General features: G+C 36.1%; 1 protein-coding gene across 7 annotated transcripts; it reads right to left on the bottom strand.

Moving 5' to 3' along the window:
* Positions 1–6,978: 6,978 nt before the first annotated feature.
* LOC132266590 (probable disease resistance protein At5g45440) lies at positions 6,979–9,791 on the bottom strand. 7 transcript variants are annotated; one of them, XM_059767506.1, is made up of 5 exons: positions 9,562–9,791; positions 7,851–8,992; positions 7,659–7,687; positions 7,406–7,480; positions 6,979–7,303 (listed from the first exon to the last, which is right to left on the bottom strand). In XM_059767506.1, exons 2-5 carry the CDS (start codon positions 8,960–8,962, stop codon positions 7,083–7,085), a joined length of 1,437 nt encoding a protein of 478 aa, XP_059623489.1. In that variant the 5' UTR covers positions 8,963–8,992; positions 9,562–9,791; the 3' UTR covers positions 6,979–7,082. The 7 variants fall into 7 exon arrangements, 5 of the variants coding, with proteins under 5 accessions (XP_059623489.1, XP_059623488.1, XP_059623486.1 ...); XM_059767505.1 differs by having other exon boundaries at positions 7,851–9,015; XM_059767503.1 differs by having other exon boundaries at positions 7,851–9,022.
* Positions 9,792–19,692: the final 9,901 nt, after the last annotated feature.

The raw sequence follows: 19,692 nt of genomic DNA on the forward strand, positions 1-19,692 counted from the left end.
AATGAGATAATGAAGATCTTAAGAAACAGATTGCTGAAAGCAAAAGGAAGACTGTTGAAAACAAGTCTGTCATCATTCTTGAGGATAAGGTAAGTGTTGCTAACTCATTGAAGGAATGTCTTGCTTTGAAAAATGATTATCTTGAAATTGAATTAAAATCTGAAAAAGATAAACGGAAAGGGTTCAATATGAGTCAAAACAGTTTTAATAAGATAATCAACATGGGTAAGGATATGAATCATTAACAGTGTTAGGATTTGTTAAAGGTTCTTCTAGTAACCAAGGTAAAACAACTTTTATTAAACCTTCTTTTATGCCTAAACCATGTTTGCCTAATGCATCACATTCTGCTATGTCTTATGTGCCTAAATTGTTGCATTGCACTTTTTGTGGAAAAAATGGACACAAGTATAACTCATGCATTCACAGGAAAAAGAAAGATTTTTCTAAAATTAATTCTCAAACTTCTCATACTAAGAACAAGGTGCATTCTAAAGGGAAAAAGATATTTATACCCAAGGTTCCTAGAACTGGAATGTTGCCTAAGAAAGAGGTAAAGAGGGAAAAAGAATTTCAGAAAGTAAGAGTGAGAACTGTATGGATCAAAAAGTCTGATTTGATCAATTATGTACATGTTGAGTCCATGGAACAAGTTTCCACGAAGACTTCACCCTCAAACTAAGTTCTACAAAATACAGTGATCATGGCTTGTGTTTAAAAGAAAATTTTGTTGCCATTGGATCACTTGTTAGAGTTTGTTTAGGGTTTGAATTTCGGATCATAATCGTCTTAATATGCATGTGAAAATTCTTTTGAAGAATTTATGATCTATCTTTGAATGTAAATAGAGACACATGATAATTTGACTAACAATAGATTCTTAGTCTGTAATCTATACAATGAAAGATGATTTGCACTGTTTAAGGGATTTTTAGATTTGAATCTTTCAAGTTCATAGACTTTTGTGCACTAGTCCATCTTTGACAAATTTGGTTGAAAATCTTTTGTTTTATTGACTAAGGTTTATTACTCACAAAAGGTATAAAGGTTATTGTTTAAAAAATAAGAGCTAAAACTAAAAAGATTGAAAATATATATATTCAGCTTGAAAAGAAAAAAATGTTGAATAAGTTGCTAAGAAAAAGGCTATCTATTGAGATTTGATCGAAATCTCCCATTAAACTGTGAATTGAAGCGAAAAGTGGAGATAAGTTGAGTTGGGGAATTACTGTCTACTCTTTAGAGTGAAAGTCGCCTTGCTTAAAAAATTTTTTTGCTCAAAACAATTTTATCTTGATACTTTTCGATCAATAAGGTTTAGACAATGATCTGTTGAAATTCAACTAAAAATGGATGAGATTGGATTTCACACACATACATAAACTTGCTAGATTAATTTCTAAATCTTTCAGTAAATTTTGCGAGTTTGATTTCATGTTGTGATTACTTTTTGAGAGTTGAAATTATTTGAAAAGTCTGTGGAGTCGAATTTATTCTCTGAGATATTTTTAAAATTCTCTGGAAGGGTTTTGAATCGTGTGTTGACTGGATGATTTTAATGATTGGTGATTTTTTTAGTCTTATTGAAAAAAAACAAGAAAAAAATTGAAAATTTTGAAAAATTCAAAAAGATTTTGGTATTTAGGTTTTTAGTTTGTTTTTTTTACTAGTTTTATTCACCATTGTGTTAAAATATTCTTTTAGAAATCATTTAAACCATTTTGTTTAACATTTGTCTGAGGATTCAAGACTGGAAGTCTTAAACTGGTTCAAGATTGTGGAACCGGTTCAAGTTTTATGCACAATTATAAACTATCCATCTTGAACCGGTTCAAGATGGCTAAACCGGTTTAAGAGCACGGGATTTGGGTTTTAAAACGAGCTTCGGGCCTCATTTGTTGCACCATCAATCAATCTCTCTTGCACTCTCTCATTTTCATATATATATACCATAACATTCCATCATATATTCTTAATATTTGTCATCAATCCATGCCATAGCATTGATCATTAAGTGATATATTCCATCATATCTTCTTCATATTGGAGATTGATGTGAGATATATTTTTGTAAATTGGCATATTTCGGTTACAAAACGAGTCCTAGTCGAGTTGTAATTTCAGTTACCATATCAGACTTGACATCGATTGCGAAATTCAGAGGTTGAACAGAAGAGGAAAGTACTATTGATCATTGAAAAGGAAAGAACAACACATTAGGACATCGTTTCCCACTTAGAACACAATTACCTATATGGTATATGTTCAGAGTTACCAAAATACAGAAAATCCAAGTTTCAATTGGATTCTGTCTAGTGGGAACCGGTTGGAGAAATGGGAACCAGTAGCAAAGTACGTCGAAAATCTTCTGACCTTCTTGAACCGGTAGCCAATTTGGGAACCGGTAGCAAGAGTCCTGACAGCATTCGAACTTTCAGTTTCCTATTCTGCTGAATCCTTTTTTGATTCCACTTTCCTTCTAAAGTCCTATGCACGAGATTTCCTTTATTTTATGAAGGAATAGGACTTTGTAAACCTCTATATAAACCATGTCATACACAACGTTTATAGAACGTCTTTTGTAATATAGATTCAATATTTTTAAAGCCTTAAGAAGTTAATCCCTCTTAGAAAATCAAAGTTGATTTTTCTGTAGTCTTCCTAGAACATACACATATTCACCTAGTTAGGTTAGAGTTATGGAGTTCGAATCCTGATCGTGATCATACAGTTGTATCAATATCGATCAGACGAAGCAGATCTTCTTCTATATCATTCAGACGATTGAAGAACAGAGGTAAATGCAATCACACTTTTGAAAGGGTTGAGCATTCGTGGAGTGTTGTCTGATCTACCTGCTACTCTTCTACAAATATCAAGTGTCAGTCTGAGATCAAGTTGCTATTGGACGAGGAGTCGCAAAGCCAGAGGATCGTCAGCGGTTGGTGTGGTGTAGAACGATAGGGTGTGAGCCAGAGTTAAAGTTCGGTATACTTTGTTTCAAGCATAGTGGATTGGTTTACTTTAGACTGCACAGTCCACGAGGTTTTTCCCATAACAGTTGACATCTTTTATCAACTGGGGTTTCCTCGCTAAAATCCTAGTGTCATCTCTAACTTTATACTTTACATTATTTTATTTGCATATGATTACTGTTTAATTGTTAAAACATAAAATAAGCAAAGTTGTTAAGGACACAGATCTGTTTTACAAAACAAACTAAAACTTTCTAAGTAATTTCCGCTGCGTACGACTCACAATTGACACCAAGGATTGAAGAAGTTATATCCAGAAATGAAATTTGCAAAATGGGTTTGAATGAAAGTTATGGAGTTTGGGCTTAAAATCTTAGATGATTGGTTAAATTGTTGAGTTGGTTGGAGAAATTGATGCTTCTTTGTGCATGTGGATTACAAATTTGTTGTTGTTGATTTTTGTGGAGGATTGAAGATCGAATCAAGCTTGTCTTTTTAACACCTTTAGGGTTGCACACCAGGTGTTCGGTAAAATTACTGAATGAGTTTCAAAGCTTCAAAGCAAACAATTTTGTAAAGAATATACCTCTTAAACTGTCTAGAGAAGCTAAAGGAAAAGGTATTAAGACTTCTAGACCACCAAAGAGGTCTAGAACCAGCTTCCCCATTTAAGAACCTTAAAGTGGTTCTCAAGCTCCAAGCATAGCTCCTATTAGATATCCTTCAATTTCTAGCACTGGAATGATTGAATTTACAGCGTCACATTCTTACAATGAAGAGGCTTGGACAATGTGTAACTCTGTTTACAAGGATGGGCCAATCAAAACAGAGAGAAATGTTAATCTTTAGAAGCTTCAAGACACTGCGGGACAAGCTCTAGTGAACTACATCAAAGCTCATCATTGGCTTTACTTTACTAGACTTGGCAAAGGTGTTTATTGTCCGGATATGATTAGCTATTTCTATGCTAATATCCGTGAAGTTCATGAATCCCACTTCGTTGTCTCTTTGTTTGGGATTGATTATACAGTTGATGAACAGGATATTGTTTATATTCTTTGCCTTCCGGAAAATCATCAATTGACAGGACATACTTTGCCTTTGACAGTTACAGGCCCTGATTTTTCCTGGATTATACCAAAAATCTGTGTGCCTAATTCTTCTGTGAACCAAGATACAATCCCAGCCCGATTTCTGATAGATGAAGCTGCATTCTTCAACTTGTTTGCTATGGCAAATATGGGCTACTTCGGGAAAAATGATGAATTGACTCTAGAGCGGGCACAAGTACTCTATTTTCTTCCCAACAATCAAAATATTTTGATTGACCACTCTATTCTGCAGCTTATCATTGCTCATTACAAGAAAAATTCGCACAAGTACTCTTCTCCATTTCCGATGATAATCATGAAAATTCTGAAAAAGAAGAATGTGTCGATTCCTCCAAAGGCTAATCATAAGCCTATCATGACTGAGTTAGACCCTCGTGCTTTGAACAAGTCAAAAACTGCTAGGGAGAATGCTAGAAAGGCGATGAGATCTATTGATGAGGGCTGTCACAAATTTCAAAAATTTCTCAGCTATTTGCTTCGAAAGGAACTTTCATGAAATCTGATGCCAACATCATGTATTCCTATCTACTTCAGCATCAAAAATCATTATTTGAGAAGATGATGGTTAAGATCAGAGATCTCAAACTCCAAGTAGCTCAGCTCAGAGGACAGCCATCTGGGGTTTCGGAGGAAGATGTCTATAGGCCTGTACCTCCAGATCCGTCACTGCAAGCTGAAGATGAGGGAGATGATGCAGATGGGGCTCTGTATATGGATAAGGATAAAGAGGATGAGGATGAAGAAGAGAGTGGTGAGGAATAGAGATGATGTTTCTTATCTCTGAGTTGTTGAGGAGACATGGTGTTACTTTTATTGATTCTTTATCATGCATCATGACATCATGTTTTGGTTCATTATTGCACAACTTGTCTATGTTTTTTGATATTTTTAGAATATGCTTTCCTAGACTTCATTATGCTTATCTGCATTGTGCTTTAATTAATTTATTTGAATTGGACTTTACTGTTCTTTTATCTCCTTTGTCAATTTGTTACAAAGAAAGGGGAGCCCAATGTTAATGTGATGTTAAGGGGGAGATAATATTTTGGGATTTTTGCTTCAGGGGGAGTTCTTATAACATAATTTTTTTTTTTATTACACTTCACTGGTAGTATTGCTTGATAGTGTGCAGGAAACAGGTCAAGCATTGTATCCAAGAAAAACAGTGGTTCCATTTATTTTCCTTTAAACACATAATGTAATTTACTTTTCTACTTTGGGTAGATTGCAAAATTGTTTTTAGGGTTTTGTCACGAAATTGCCGGAGGGGGAGATTGTAAGATATTAATTTATATTTTGGCAATTATTGTAGACAAACCGGTCCAAGTTGAGTTGTAATTTCACATACTTGTTTTACAAGTCATCGAGATCGATAGGGACTACAGAATTGGGAAGTGGTTTGACCCTACCATATTTGAAGAGTCTATGAAGAAAATGGTAAGAACACCATTATAAGAAGGAATGTGAACAAGGTTGGACATTCTACACTTACCATGTTGGTCTGAAATTTCCGTAGAATAAAATAAGGCTGAAAGAATTCGAATATCCAAGTCTGCCAACCTTGAACCGGTTCAAGATGCTCAATTTGAGTCACTACCAAACTTGAACCGGTTTAGCTTCCTTGAACCGGTTTAAAAACTCATGTTTGCAATACAACTACAGTTTCCTTATTCTGAAGCATTTCCCAATTGGTCTAGAATTGTACCAAATCCTATGCACGAAATTTACCTTATTTTCAGAGGGATTAGGTCATTCTATACTCTATATAAACCATGTCATATACATTGGTTTAGACATGGCTTTTACGTTATTATTAAGATATTATTCAAAGCCTTAGAAAGATTATTTTTGCAGAAAATCAGAGTTGATTTTTTTGGTATCTTTCTAGAACACATACACATAAACACAGAGTTTAGAGTTGTGGTGTTCGAATCCTGATCGTGATCATACATGCGTATTAACATCGATCAGACGAAGCAGATTTTCTTCGATATCATTCAGACAATTAAAGAACGGAAATAAACGCAGTCACACTTTGGAAGGGTTGGAGCGTTCACGGAGTGCTGTCTGATCTACCTGCTACTCTTCTACAAATATCGAGTGTAAGTCTGAGATCGAGTTGCTGTTGGACGGGGAGTAGCAAAGCAAGAGGATCGTTAGTGGTTGGTGTGGTGTAGAACGATAGGGTGTGAGCCAGAGTCAAAGTTCGATATACTTTGTTCTAATCATAGTGGATTAGTTTACTTTGAACTGCACAGTCCACAAGGTTTTTCACATTACAGTTGACATATTTTATCAGCTGGGGTTTCGTCGCTAAAATCTTGGTGTCATCTCTAACTTTATACTTTGCTTTATTTTATTGCATGCAATTAATTATCTAATTACTAAACAAAGTAAAGTTGGTAACGATACAGATCTGTTTTACAAAACCTAAAACTTTCCCGTATACATTCCGCTGCGTACGACTCGCATAGATGTTATACATAAATCCAATCCTGCTTTATCACTACTCATGACCAAACACACATGGTCAATGTCCCTATTCCTAACATGAAATTATTAATGCTATGATAATTCAATAATACTTTTACTGATCAGGTTGCTGTTATATAAATTAGAATAAAAGCAAGAATCTGACTTGCCTGAAAATATACCATTCACTCAAGCAGAGAGCTTCTTTGCAATGTCAGTGTAGAAGTCCTCAAGATAGCTTAGCGTAAGGTTGATTTGAGAATGGATAGGTTTTAGTTTCATCTTTCCTCCACACATTCCAGACCCTTGAACACAGATTAACAAACCGCACTACCATTTTCATATCTGTGCATTGACCATATTTTTAGTATATATAAGATTATGTAAAATGTCAACTGATCCCCTGAATACCAGCTAAATGAACAACAATTACTTGTAACTTGATTAAAAGATAATGGAAACATAATAGTTCTGATTCTCCTCTACATTTTGAGTATAAAAAAGATTATGTGCCCATAAAGCCTTAAGAATTGTATAATTTCTTCCTTACGATTCTCTGGATTCTTATTATACTGTCTACTGTTTTTTGATCCACTTCCCGCCGTTCAATATAAGATAGGTCTACTGAGATAAGCTCTATCTCCTTGAACAAAAAAATTTCCAATTCCTTGGCTATTTCTACAGGATTGCACCTTCCTATAACTGCTATTTGGTGGCCCGGTCGAGAAAAGGCATTGTGAACTCCTGCAGATTTTCATAGGAGCAAAAGTTATTGTGGCACAGTTTCATTTTTACAAGTGGTTGCCACAAGTTTGAAGAATAGTGCTCGTATGTTTTATTTGATACCTGGAAAACTCCTGACTTTGAACAAGGCAAGTTCGTAAGTTTCAACATCTGGTCGATCGAGCCTCAAGCAAAACTCGTATAGGAACAAACAAGGATTTAATTCAACAATTGGTTGAACTTTTGAAAACCAACTGAAAATACAATAAAAGATACAACAAAATCTAGATATATAGACATGATTGGAGCTCATAGCAGCTACTAATCAAGTAGACAAATAAGGAAACATAAGTTGGACGAAAGTTGGAAAATCTAACCTTTTCTACATTTGAATCTGACCAATACCTGACAATGTATTTGCATAAAGTTATAACTGGGAGAAACAGAAAAAGAGAAAATCCTTTGTATGACCAAAAGAAATGAAAAAATATAATTAGATAAATGATTAAAATTATTTAAGTAATTAAACAAAATCAGGAAAAGGGAAAATTAAGCTCAAGAAATTTACTCTTCCTTGCCAATTTGAGTAGAAATAATCTCTGCCAGTACCCTTGCTGCTAAAGGAAGGCCATCACATCTGTAAATAATTTCATCCTTCATTCCTAACAACCTTTGGTGATGATATGAATCTAAAACTCTCTTTCTTTGAACTGAATCCATAAATATGGACCAGACTGCCTCTGCATTGAATGTAGGTTGGAGTTTGAGTAAGTTTTGCTCACCCACCATGCTTATTGCTACTTCTTCCATCCTACTGGTGACAATGATGGCACCATCACCTCCCTTTGGCAAGCTGCGGAAAAGATGGCTGAAGCATTCAGTGTCATCCATATTTAGATTGGAACTTAAGTCATGATTTATATGCCATACATTATCCAGCACAATCAGATACTTGTGGCTACATAGTTGATCATGCAATTCCTTCAGTTGCAAAGGAAGAGTATTATTGTTCACAAATTGATACGAAACACCCAACAATATCAACAAATCCTTGACAATTTCTGGTAGATTGATCGTTCTAGATAATCTCACCCAAATTATTGGAAAGAACTTCTCTTGGACTAAAGAGCTAGAGACAATCGATTCTGCAAGTGCAGTTTTACCTACACCACACATTCCGACAATTCCAATTGCCTTGATGGCATCAACATCTGGAATTGTCTTGATAGCATCAACATCATCAGGTGTTTCGAGGAGCAATGTTTCAATCTTGTGCAAGTGGTCATTGAACCCATGAATTTCGGATGAATTGGGATGTGGAAGATACTCCGGTATATAAATTCTGGTAGTGTCTGATAGTGAAGAACCCTCAGCTGCTGAACCGTTATTTCTCAAATTTTGCAGCTTTGATTTGATTTGAAGCAGCTTCGTCCTAATTTTATGAAGAAACCAAATCTTCTTCATAGTATGGATGATGAAGTACTGATTTTTCTTGTTCAGCAATTTTCGCTCCCGTTCCTTCTCTGCTGAGATGATGCACTCTGCCAACAAGTACTTGAGGTCCAATAGCCAATTCTTCATTACAATAGGCGTGGAGGGCACGATGGTCTTCCTTAACAAGACCTTTATGACCTCCATGAAATGAATTCGGAGGGGAAGTTCGACACTGAATTCATCCATTGCTTCATGGAAGTCGTTGATGAATTTGTCCTTTAGATATTGTAAATGATCAGCTGCCATCTAATTTGCAAGATTAGTTTAGAAAGTAGTTATGAACGATCAAGCCACTGCAAGGTGGGCATTAGCAGGAATGGTATGATCTCTCCTCCGAAAGGGGAGATTGAGTGTTTGAGTCATGCTTGTTGGGAGACAGAAGAAACACGTGAGGACACCGTAACAACAAACACAACCACAGAGCACTGAACAAAACATAGAAAGAAATCGAATTTTCGTGTTTAGACAAGAATGTCTAAGTCTGGGTTTACATCAAAATCACCATCTTCCTAAGCATGATAATTTCACCCAATTTAATGCATTAACTTGAACTTTCAGGAAAAAGTGTACATATATATATATATATATAAGCACTACCTAAATTGAAGTTGAAGTTCAATTTAGAAATTGACACACTCCATCTTTTGAACCCTTGAAAGCGAACCAAATCATCTTTTGAAAATTTAAACTTGGGTTCACAACTAGGCTGATATTTCGAGTTATACAAGGAAAAATAAGGTGTAAATCCAAAGAGATCAAGTAGAGTGATTACTCCAAATTCTTACTTGTGGTGTTCGAAGTCGTCGCAAAATGTGTTCGATAAGGTGGATCCGTAATAAGTCGTCAACAATTCACAACGATCGTTCGAGCAGTGAGTGTTATGGCGGCTCTTGCTTTTAAGAGATAGAATTGGTGCAGAAGGGAGACATGAAGGATTGTGCCGTTGACATTTGTTTTGGGCAGCATCAGAGTGATTGAGTGAGTGAGAGGCGAGGTGGTGGATAACAAGCTTGTTTGGTTCGGTGGAACCGTTAGAAAAGAAAGTTCGTTGGGATAAATAGAAAGAAAAAATTAATGGAAAATTTTTTCCATTGTTGAGAGTTTTTTTTCTAAAAATTTTATTTTCAAAGTATTTATTTATTTGCAGTTTCTATTTTATCTAATACCTTAATTGTGTAAAGTTCTTTTCGAAATGACTTTTATTCTGAAGTAAATTTTTATTTTAAGGTAAGTTCGTAAGACAAATTATACAATTATATATATATATAGAATATTAATAATAATTTGGGTAAAATTGCTCAAAATAGATCTGCTTCTAACCATTCATAATCCGGTATGGATATATATATATATATATTTTATATGGCGAAATATTTGATTTTTCTTCCAAACAAGAATATTGTCTCTTCATCTCTAATTTTTTTTTATTTATTTATTTTAATTTATTTATCTTAAACTAATACTAATTAGTTTTATCTAAGGAAATATTATAAAGTCTTATTTAAAATATAAATAATAAAAATGAATATAAACAATTATATATTTGAATTTAATAATCCATCATTTTACTTCATAAGGATAGTTTTGATATGCATAATTACTTTCTTTTCACTTTCATGGTATCCAAATTTACAAACTAATATTTATCTATAATTTTTTTGGATAAATTTTCAAACTAACCTAATGCATGCTAGAAAATCTTATTTCTTTTTATTCACTTCACTTTACTTTCACTTTCTATTTCTTTTATTTTCTAATTTATTTCCATTTAACCAAACGGAGTCAGGGCTAGTTTAGTAGAATGGAATTGGAAGGAAAAGAGAAGAAAGTTAATGAAAGGAAATAAAAATATATATATGTTTGGTTCGGATAGAAAGGAAAAAAAAATAAATTGATTAAAATTAAAATGAAACTGAATATTTGAACTTGACAATTTAATTGATAAAACAATTTAACTAGGGTCTTCTAGTTTTCACTTAAAAGAAATTGGGTTCGTAAGTTTGAAAAAATAAAAAAAAAAATAAAAAATCAAAAGAAACTAAATTGTGAAAGTTAAAAGAATTTGGAATAGATATGAAAAACATTTTGATGATGGTTAGATTAGAAATAAAGAAAATAAGATAATTAAAAATAATAATAATAACTTACACGACATAAGACAACCTGCATGAGTAGTTCTAAAATCGCGTGCATATGATCTCTCTCATATATATATGTATGTATATATTAAGAAAAATTTTACCCTCTGAAGATGCAAGAAATTCAATCACCTTTCTCTCTCTAGAACTCTTACACTTCAACAGAATGAAAACTCCCCCCAAAAAACCTCCCTTCTCTCTACTCGTATAGTCTATTTATAGACTATTACAAATGTTCTAACTAACTTATTACATAGGGATCTTATTCTTAGGCTTTCTTCCTTTTGGGCCTGACTTCATCATGTAAGTCTCAGACGTTGGGCCTAACTCACAGTATTGCATTATGGGCTGAGTTCAACTGTTCGGTCAAATCCTTCTTTCGTAGGTGTTGGGCTCATAATGCTACCCTTTTTGCTTGGGCTCGAACCTACCACTCAACCTGATGCTCTACCCGGGGGTTGGGTCTAGTCCAGTCCATCTTTGATATCCTCAATTGCCTCCATAATTACCCCTTAATAAATAAGGGGGTAGTTATTATCGGCGGCCAATCATGACGTTGACGGCTCAAGAAGGACTTGTGGGAAAATGGACGGTCAGATCTAAAACCGATGCTTCGAGATTCCAAAGAAACTCCTCGTTTTCCTGAGGCTTCGGCCTTCGGGCCCACTCTGTCTTTATAAGTATCAGAGACATTCCCTCAATCCTTTTTTACTGTTTCTATCTTGCATCACTGTTAGCCAAATCTTCGCTTGCCTTTTTTTTCAAATCAAATCAAATCTCCTCTGGCGAACCTCTGCGAAGCTCCTTTTTCTAGCGATCTTGCAGTACTCTTTGACGTTTTCTCCCTCTGAGCCTTTTTCTTTTGGAAGATATCTTTTTCTCCCTTAAAATCCTCATTCATTTTCGCCATACCCGTAGATTTAGATGTTCCTCGCATGAAACTTCATCTCCCTGTCGATATAGAAATTAGAAACTGCCCTAAAGATGTGAATATCAGGACTAGTGCTCGCCTTTTTCCCGGCAAAGTCTTGTTTACCCATCTTCAGTTGAATATCATTAGGTTCCCTTTGCATCCTTTCTTTAACTATGTTTTCAACAGATTGATCTCCCCTTTGCAGGTAAATCCAAATTTTTTTAGGATCCTATCCGTTCTGCTACTACTGACTAGTGACAGAGGTCTGGATCTTAATATCATAGATCTTCTTTTCTGTTACAAGGTTAGTAAGATCCGATTTAAGGAACCATTCTACCACCTCTACCCGATTGAAAAGATGTCCATATGTAAAGACACAATCAAGTCTAAAAAGGGTTGGAGAAACAACATAATAGGGGTTAAGGGGCCTGGTCTTCTCCAGCTGCAGAGATTATCCAATCCCGAGTGCCTTTGGCGAGTGTTCTGTCTCTTCATATAAGAAATTCAAAACACATAAAAATGATTGTCCCTGCGAAATTTGTGTTCCTCGCTTTTGTACTTTCTTGTGCCATTCCTTGGGCATTCCTTGTGATGACTTGAGCTACAGTGTCTGCAGGGATAGGGATAATTACTTGAAGAAGTATGTTCTGAACAACATTCTTTCTTGCTCAAACCTCCTTACTTCAGACAATCTTCTCGTAATTTCAGCCCTCGGCAACACAATGAGCCAGCTCCAGATTCCCTCCTTCGGTAGGAGGAAAAACCCTCCCCGAGTCATTGTTGCTGCTGCTGCGACAACCTCTTCTCCTGCCTCAGCCTCTTCTTCTGCCACTATTTCCAACACCATTTCAAACATAGTGGCTGTTGATCCTGCTGTTAGCATTCCTCCTACCAATCCGAACGCATCTCCTTAGGTCAATACTACTTCTGCTGTTATTGCGGGTGCTCAAGATAAAGAGCGACGCAAAAGGCCTCATCTTGACAGTGCAGTCAACCTTGATGATGTATCTCTTACAAGGAGGATCCGAATCTCTGGGCCGGGCACACTCTTGCATCCCCCAGTCAATTCTCCTGCCCCCTCTGGGCCTATTACAACTGTTGCTTCTGTTTCTGCTTCTGCAGCAGCACCATGGACTCCTCGATTTGTCCAAACGGATGGGACATTCGTGAAGCCGAACGAGACCATGTTCAAGGATAGTCAGACCGCTATGGCATATTACAGGAACATGTGGACTCCTAAGGATATTAATGCAGCCAAAGGTTTGTCTCAGAAGGAAGTGTTCAGCCGCTTTCCCTTATCTGCCATGGAGGTAATTTTTATCTCTCAATCTGCAAATCTTCACATAATATTTATGCTTAAGCTCTTTTGACCATGCGATCGGTTTAACCAGTGTTCATGCATATCTTTGCAGACCTTGTTCGGTATGATGGCCATGCAGAAGCAGGTGGAAATGGGGAACGCCAAGGCTCATAAGTTCTCTGACAGCCTCGAAGTGGCCCATAAAGAAAATAACATCCTTGCCACCAAAAACACTGAACTGTTGGCCCAGCTTGGCAAAGTTGAAAAAGAGAGAGACGCTCTGAAAAAGGAAACTGACTCTCTTCAGGATGAAAATGATACCCTTCAACTTGAGAAGATCGTTTGGCAGACCGAGCGCGATTCGCTCAAGGATGAGAAAGCAGAACTCAGCGCCTTCTGGCTGATGAGCAGTCCGCTCGAATGGCCTTTGAGAAGAGGGCCCTGGATGAGCATGATGCCCTGCTCAATACCATCAGCAAGGTGAATGGTGGCATGCTGGCTCTTCATACTTGGTTTTCAAGGGTTGGGGCTCTCAGGTATGCTTAGGGGTACCGAGAGGGTTTCTCCGACCGTGTTCCTGCCGAAGCCAGACCAGTTCCACTCCGGACGAAGTTGATAAGGATCTAGAAATTGATCCTCTAGGAGTCTATGTTGATCCAGACTCCACTCCTACTGAACACATTTTTTATGAGTGTCAGGAGATTGCTTCTGTTAGTCACTAATTGACTCTAGAGGGGGAGTGAATAGAGTCAAGGGCCAATTTTTTTGCAATTTAAAAATATTAAATTTAACAAACTATTAAGCACAGAGAAACTGAAATATTCAAGCAGTGTATGGCACAAGTATAAGAGAGATAGAGATGAGAGATTGCAAACTATGACTCGGCGATTTAGCGAGGTTTGGAAACTCCTACTCCTCGGCTCAAGGTCCCCCTTGAGACTTCCCAAAATCACTAGAGCTTCTCCTTAATGGTGGAGAGCAAACCTTCAATTTAAGCAAGACCTTGCTTCTCTTCCTTGCTAAGAGAACACCATTCTCCTAGACTTTCTTTTGGGTCACACCAACCTTTTTACAATAACTTTGAAAAGAAATGAATTGTACAATAAATCTCTCAAAGATAGAAGTACACAGTTTTGCTCACGACTATAGTAAAGATGAATATATATCTGAAGCCCAGAATTACTACAGTAGAATGAAATGTAAGAGAGGAAATGAAAGCAGAGGGAATGAGAGCTCAACGAATGCTTCTTTAATGCTTTTTAGGAATGGTAGAATGCTCTCTGTAATAGTGTCATTTTTTGATGCAGACCAACCTCTGTATTTATAGATAAAAAATGGTCGATATAACTGTTGCAGGTGGTTGGACAACAATAAATGAAAAAGTTTCCGTTGTAGATCAAAACCCTAGAAGGAGCCTGCTCTTGTAAACAAGAGGAGGTGGCTCCCTAGTCTTGAGAGCCGGCTCTCCTTTTTGGGAGCCTGCTCTTTGGATGGAAACTTCATTTTTCGTTAAAAAAAGCTTTTAGAGCCGTCTCTAATTGAAATAGAGCCTACTCTAATTTTCTGAGCCTTCTCTAGATTTTTAGAGGCTTCTCTACTTTCGTAGAGCATTCTCTACTTTCCCTTGAGCCTTCTCTAATTTTTGTAGAGCCTTCTCTACTTCAGTAGGAGGCTTAAAATGAATTCCAGTATGATGTAAGGCTCATATGAATGTGTTTAAAAACCTAATGAGCTAATTTTATATTCTTTGAGAGATGAAATGAGAATGATATGCATGAATTGTAATTTTGAGCTTCAAAATACATTCAACTAAACTTTAACATTGAACCTTAGTCTCTCACCATCCTATCTACCCTTTTCTTCATTTCTTGATCACGATCGTCTAAGCTTGATGAAGATTTGCTAAAAAGTTTGAATGATCTTTGAAGACCGAGTTCTTCTATATTTTCTTACACTTTGATGCTTCTTTGAAATCATTGCTTGAGTGTTTGGAATGCTTGAAATGGAGCTTCTAGCTCATCATTAAGGATTGAATGATTGAACAACTATACGTCACTCAATGAAAATATTAGAACATAAACATCATTAATGGATTGTGATCATCAAAACATAAGATTGACCTTTAGATAAAATCCTTAGGCCAACAATCTCCCCCTTTTTGATGATAACAAAACATTGATGTGTTTATAGTCAACATGGAGTTGCATTAGAAAGAATGTTCCCTCTATCAATAAGCATATTTTGAAAATGATATCAAACTTAATTCTATAGCAATAATTTTAGGCAATTTGAAAGCATATAAATTTCACAGACATTTTTAGAAGACTCCCCCTATCAATATGCATCTATCAAGATACTTAAAAAGCAATAGAATAGCACATTAGCATGATAACACATCTTTCTCCCCCTTTGTCATCTCAAAAAAATGGGAGACTAAATGAATAGATAAAGAAAAATAACTTGTCATTTCAGGAAATATCAGAGAAGAATGAATTAAAGGGCAAAAGATAAGCAAATATGGCATTTTATAGATAACAGAAAGAGACTGTGAACACGAGTACCATATGACAGATAAAGGCATAGTTTATAAAACACAGAAAAATGCTTTTCTAAAGCAAATAAAGCTAATAAGTGCACACAAAAGAGGGTTTGAAATGGAGAAAAAACTGTTCTAAGGAGAAGAAGGTCCATATTGGTTTCGAAATTCTGTAAAATCCTCATTAAGATGAGCGATTGCCATGTGCATTTCGTCAAGTTGAGTTTGTTGTTTTTCAAGAGTGGCTTGGTTTTGACGAGTGCCTTTGAGAATTTCCAACAAGAGAGCACGATTGGTACGACTTTCAACTGGAACTTCCTCATTTTCATCATCGTCATCACTTTCATGTTCGTCTTCATCCCCATCATCAACATCCTCAATCTCTTCTCCTCGAGCTCAAGCCTTTTCCAACCTTCGTTGCCTAGGATAAAAACCACACTCCATTGGAATCCCTTTTTAGCCCCATTGATGTAAGATTTGAGGCAGTGAGAATGTGTCTTGGCCCTGGTTTGACTGCTTCATGACTATCAAGCGGAACCTTCTTAGCCATAAATATGTGAGAGAGAACCATGGGATAATATAGAGAGACCTTTTTCTTTCTTTTGCATGTAAGAAGGTGATGAAATATTATGTATGTAAGATCAAAGTGCTTGCCATTTAAGACACACCAGATAAGAAAGACGTCCATGTGGGAAACTTTGGATCAACTGTCGGATTTGGGAAGAATAGAGTACATGATGATCTTGTGAATCAACCGAGCTTCCATAGTTAATTGCTTGGTGTTGACCTCTTTAGTATTGGTTACAGTAGAATCATAACTCATTTGCCGAATAGCCGCGAGTTTATCAAAACCTTGTCCTTTAAACCAGTTGAAATGAGAATAGAATTGAATTCCGTCCACAGGGGTAAGATGGAGGATTCGAGCAATGCTGTTTGTATCAAGGTGAAAATATATTCCAGCCACATAGCAGTTAAGTTTTTCTTTTCCAGGCATTTCTTCAAGATGAGTGTAGAATAACTTTACTAATTTTGGATAGTATCCTTCATTCATTCCAACAAATGATCTAAGGCCAATTGCATCAAACAATCTATAGGTGTTGAGATGAAGATCATTGCAAATTGTGTCAGACAACACCATTGCTGTGGCCACTTTTCTATGCTGAAAGAATTTGTCATATATGCTTTTGTATGTGGGGTTTTTATATAGCATGGTGGCAGAGATTTGAAGTGGAGGAGGATTTGGTTCACTAGGGCCTGATTCATCATTATGTTGAGTAGACCGTTTTTGTCCACGAGAAGGATTCTTTCTACGTGAGGATGAAGCCGTGGACATTTCTAGAAATTAAACTGAAATAACAGAGGAATTCTCTGAATAAAAATTCAATTTAAAAGGCAATGAAAAATTCAAATCACAAATAAGTTTAGACAGAAGATTAACATTAGAAATAATAAAACAAATTGAACCAATGAAAAGGCCCAGTTAAAGTTGCACATTTAGTTAGAATTTTGAGGGAAAAATTATTTATCTAGAAGAGCCAAACTGGAATCATAATAGAGGATTCAAATTTAAACTTAAATGGAAGGATATTGAATTTTGACAAGATAGTGCATGGAACAATCCTAAAATGTGTGCTTGATAAACCCAAAAAAAAATTTATATATCATGCTCAGGGGATTGAGATATATATAAATTCATCTTAAGAGTAGGAATTCGACAGAGTTATGAAATGTACTTCCCAAATGAACCATAGACATCACATGATTCAAATTTATCCAAAAAAAAAAAAATTCAAAACAAAAAAAAATTGGTTTTGATAACAAAATTTATGCAATATCTCAAGATTTGATCAATAATGGAGCAGTAGATTAAATAGAGGACACTGATAGTTTGAGTATAAAATTTGAATAGCAGAACATATACTAAGCAATTTTCTTAGGATGATTGACCCTTTGTGAAAAAAAAATAATAATAACTATAGTGAATATGAGGGTTTCATGAAGGAAAGCTCAAAGGAAATGAACCAAAAAAAAAAAAATGGACAGCTGAATTTATGAATTAAATATGAGATCATCTGCAATAATGATTGAATTTGAGAGGAAGAGACTTACAGAACACAATGCCCAAAGAGAATGGAAAAGTGCCCTAGCCGAAGAGCTCTGTGGAATGAAGTGTTTATGCCTAATAGTGATACTGCCGAGGCTTACAACAACCTACAGTTCAATTGCTTAAAAGCCCGAGACATTGCAATGTTGGGGATTAATGGAGTACCCTTATCAGTGGAAGCGTCCAATATAAAATGGAGGAAATCACCCAAAGCAAGATGGAGTCTCCAAATGCTTCTGGAATGATTATGTTAGAACCTCAAAATGAGGAAGTGCCGAGACCAAAGGAAAACATGTAGGCAATTGATGTGAGAGCCGGCTCATAGAGAATTTGGAGCCGGCTCTGTAAAGGATTTTGGAGCCGGCTCTTAGGAATTGTGGAGTAGGCTCTTATTGTCTTGGAGTCGACTCTTGAAATTTACTTGGAGCCGGCTCTTTAAATTTTTTGGTGACGGCTCAGAGAGAAAAAAGAAAAAAATAACAGCCGGCTCAAGGAAGAAATTGGAGACGGCTCTAAACAATTTTTGGAGACGGCTCAATAAATTTTTAGAGCTGGCTCAATTGTCTGTAGAGGAGATCCCGAGAGTTAAAAAAAAATTAGTACTGAAGGAGCCAGCTCTACCTTTTTCTAGAGACGGCTCTTCCTATTCCAATTTGTATACAGGTTGGGGAGTCGGCTCTTGTTTTTATAGAGCAGGCTCTTTCTTAAAAATTTTGAGATCCCGAGAGCAAGCAATTTGATATCATCTATGGAGACTGCTCTGCCTTGTGTAGAGACGGCTCTTTTTCTTCAAAGAGACGACTCTTTTTCTGAATGAAGCTGGCTCTGCTGCTGCTTTGCTTTACTGCTGTATTTCTTCTTCTGAGCACATTCCAATTTCCCTTCTAAGGAAGCAAAACCTATCTTCTTGGAGTGGTTTTGTAAAATATCAGCTAATTGTTTCTCCGTATTGACAAACATAAGTTCAATGTCGCCCTTAGAGACATGATCCCTAAGAAAGTGGTACCTAATTTCTATATGCTTTGTCTTAGAATGCTGAATCGGATTTTTTGAAATACAAATTGCACTTGTATTATCACACATTATAGGAACATGATCAAAATGAAATCCAAAGTCCTCAAGTTGTTACTTAATGTAAAGCGTTTAAGCGCAACAACTACCGGCTGCAATATACTCGGCTTCTGCCGTTGATAGAGCGACAGAGTTTTGTTTCTTACAGGACCAAGAAACCAGTGATTGTCCAATGAAGTGACAAGTCCCGCTAGTGCTTTTTCTATCAACTTTGCATCCTCCAAAGTCAGCATCCGAGTAACCAACAAGTTCAAATGATGTATGTCTAGGATACCAAAGACCTAAGAATGTAGTATAACTTAAATAGCGAAAGATGCATTTAACAGCACATAGATGAGATTCTTTAGGGCAAGATTGAAAACGAGCACATAAGCATACACTAAACATGATGTCCGGTCTACTTGCGGTTAAATATAAGAGACTACCAATCATACCTCTATATTTTTTAATATCCACATTAATTCCCTTTTCATCCTTGTCAAGTTTCAAAGAAAAGCTCATTGGAGTAATGGCATGTTTGACTTCCTCCAAGCCAAATTTCTTTAGCAAATCTTTAACATACTTAGATTGGCAAACAAAAATACCATCAAGTGTTTGTTTGATTTGCAACCCTAAGAAGAAGGTTAGTTCACCCATCATGCTCATTTCAAATTCATTTTGCATACAAGAGGCAAACTTTTCACATAAAACACTATTAGTTGATCCAAAGATAATATCATCAACGTAAATTTGAATAACCAACAAGTTGCAGTCAATGGTTTTAGTGAAAAGAGTATTGTCAATTTTTTCTCGAATGAACCCATTAGCAAGTAAAAAACCACTTAGTCTTTCATACCAAGCTCTTGGAGCTTGTT

Source organism: Cornus florida, unplaced genomic scaffold (genome assembly GCF_030987335.1).
Source record: "Cornus florida cultivar Cherokee Brave unplaced genomic scaffold, ASM3098733v1 CherokeeBrave_3.0.0_Hap2_Chr07, whole genome shotgun sequence".
NCBI lineage: Eukaryota > Viridiplantae > Streptophyta > Magnoliopsida > Cornales > Cornaceae > Cornus > Cornus florida.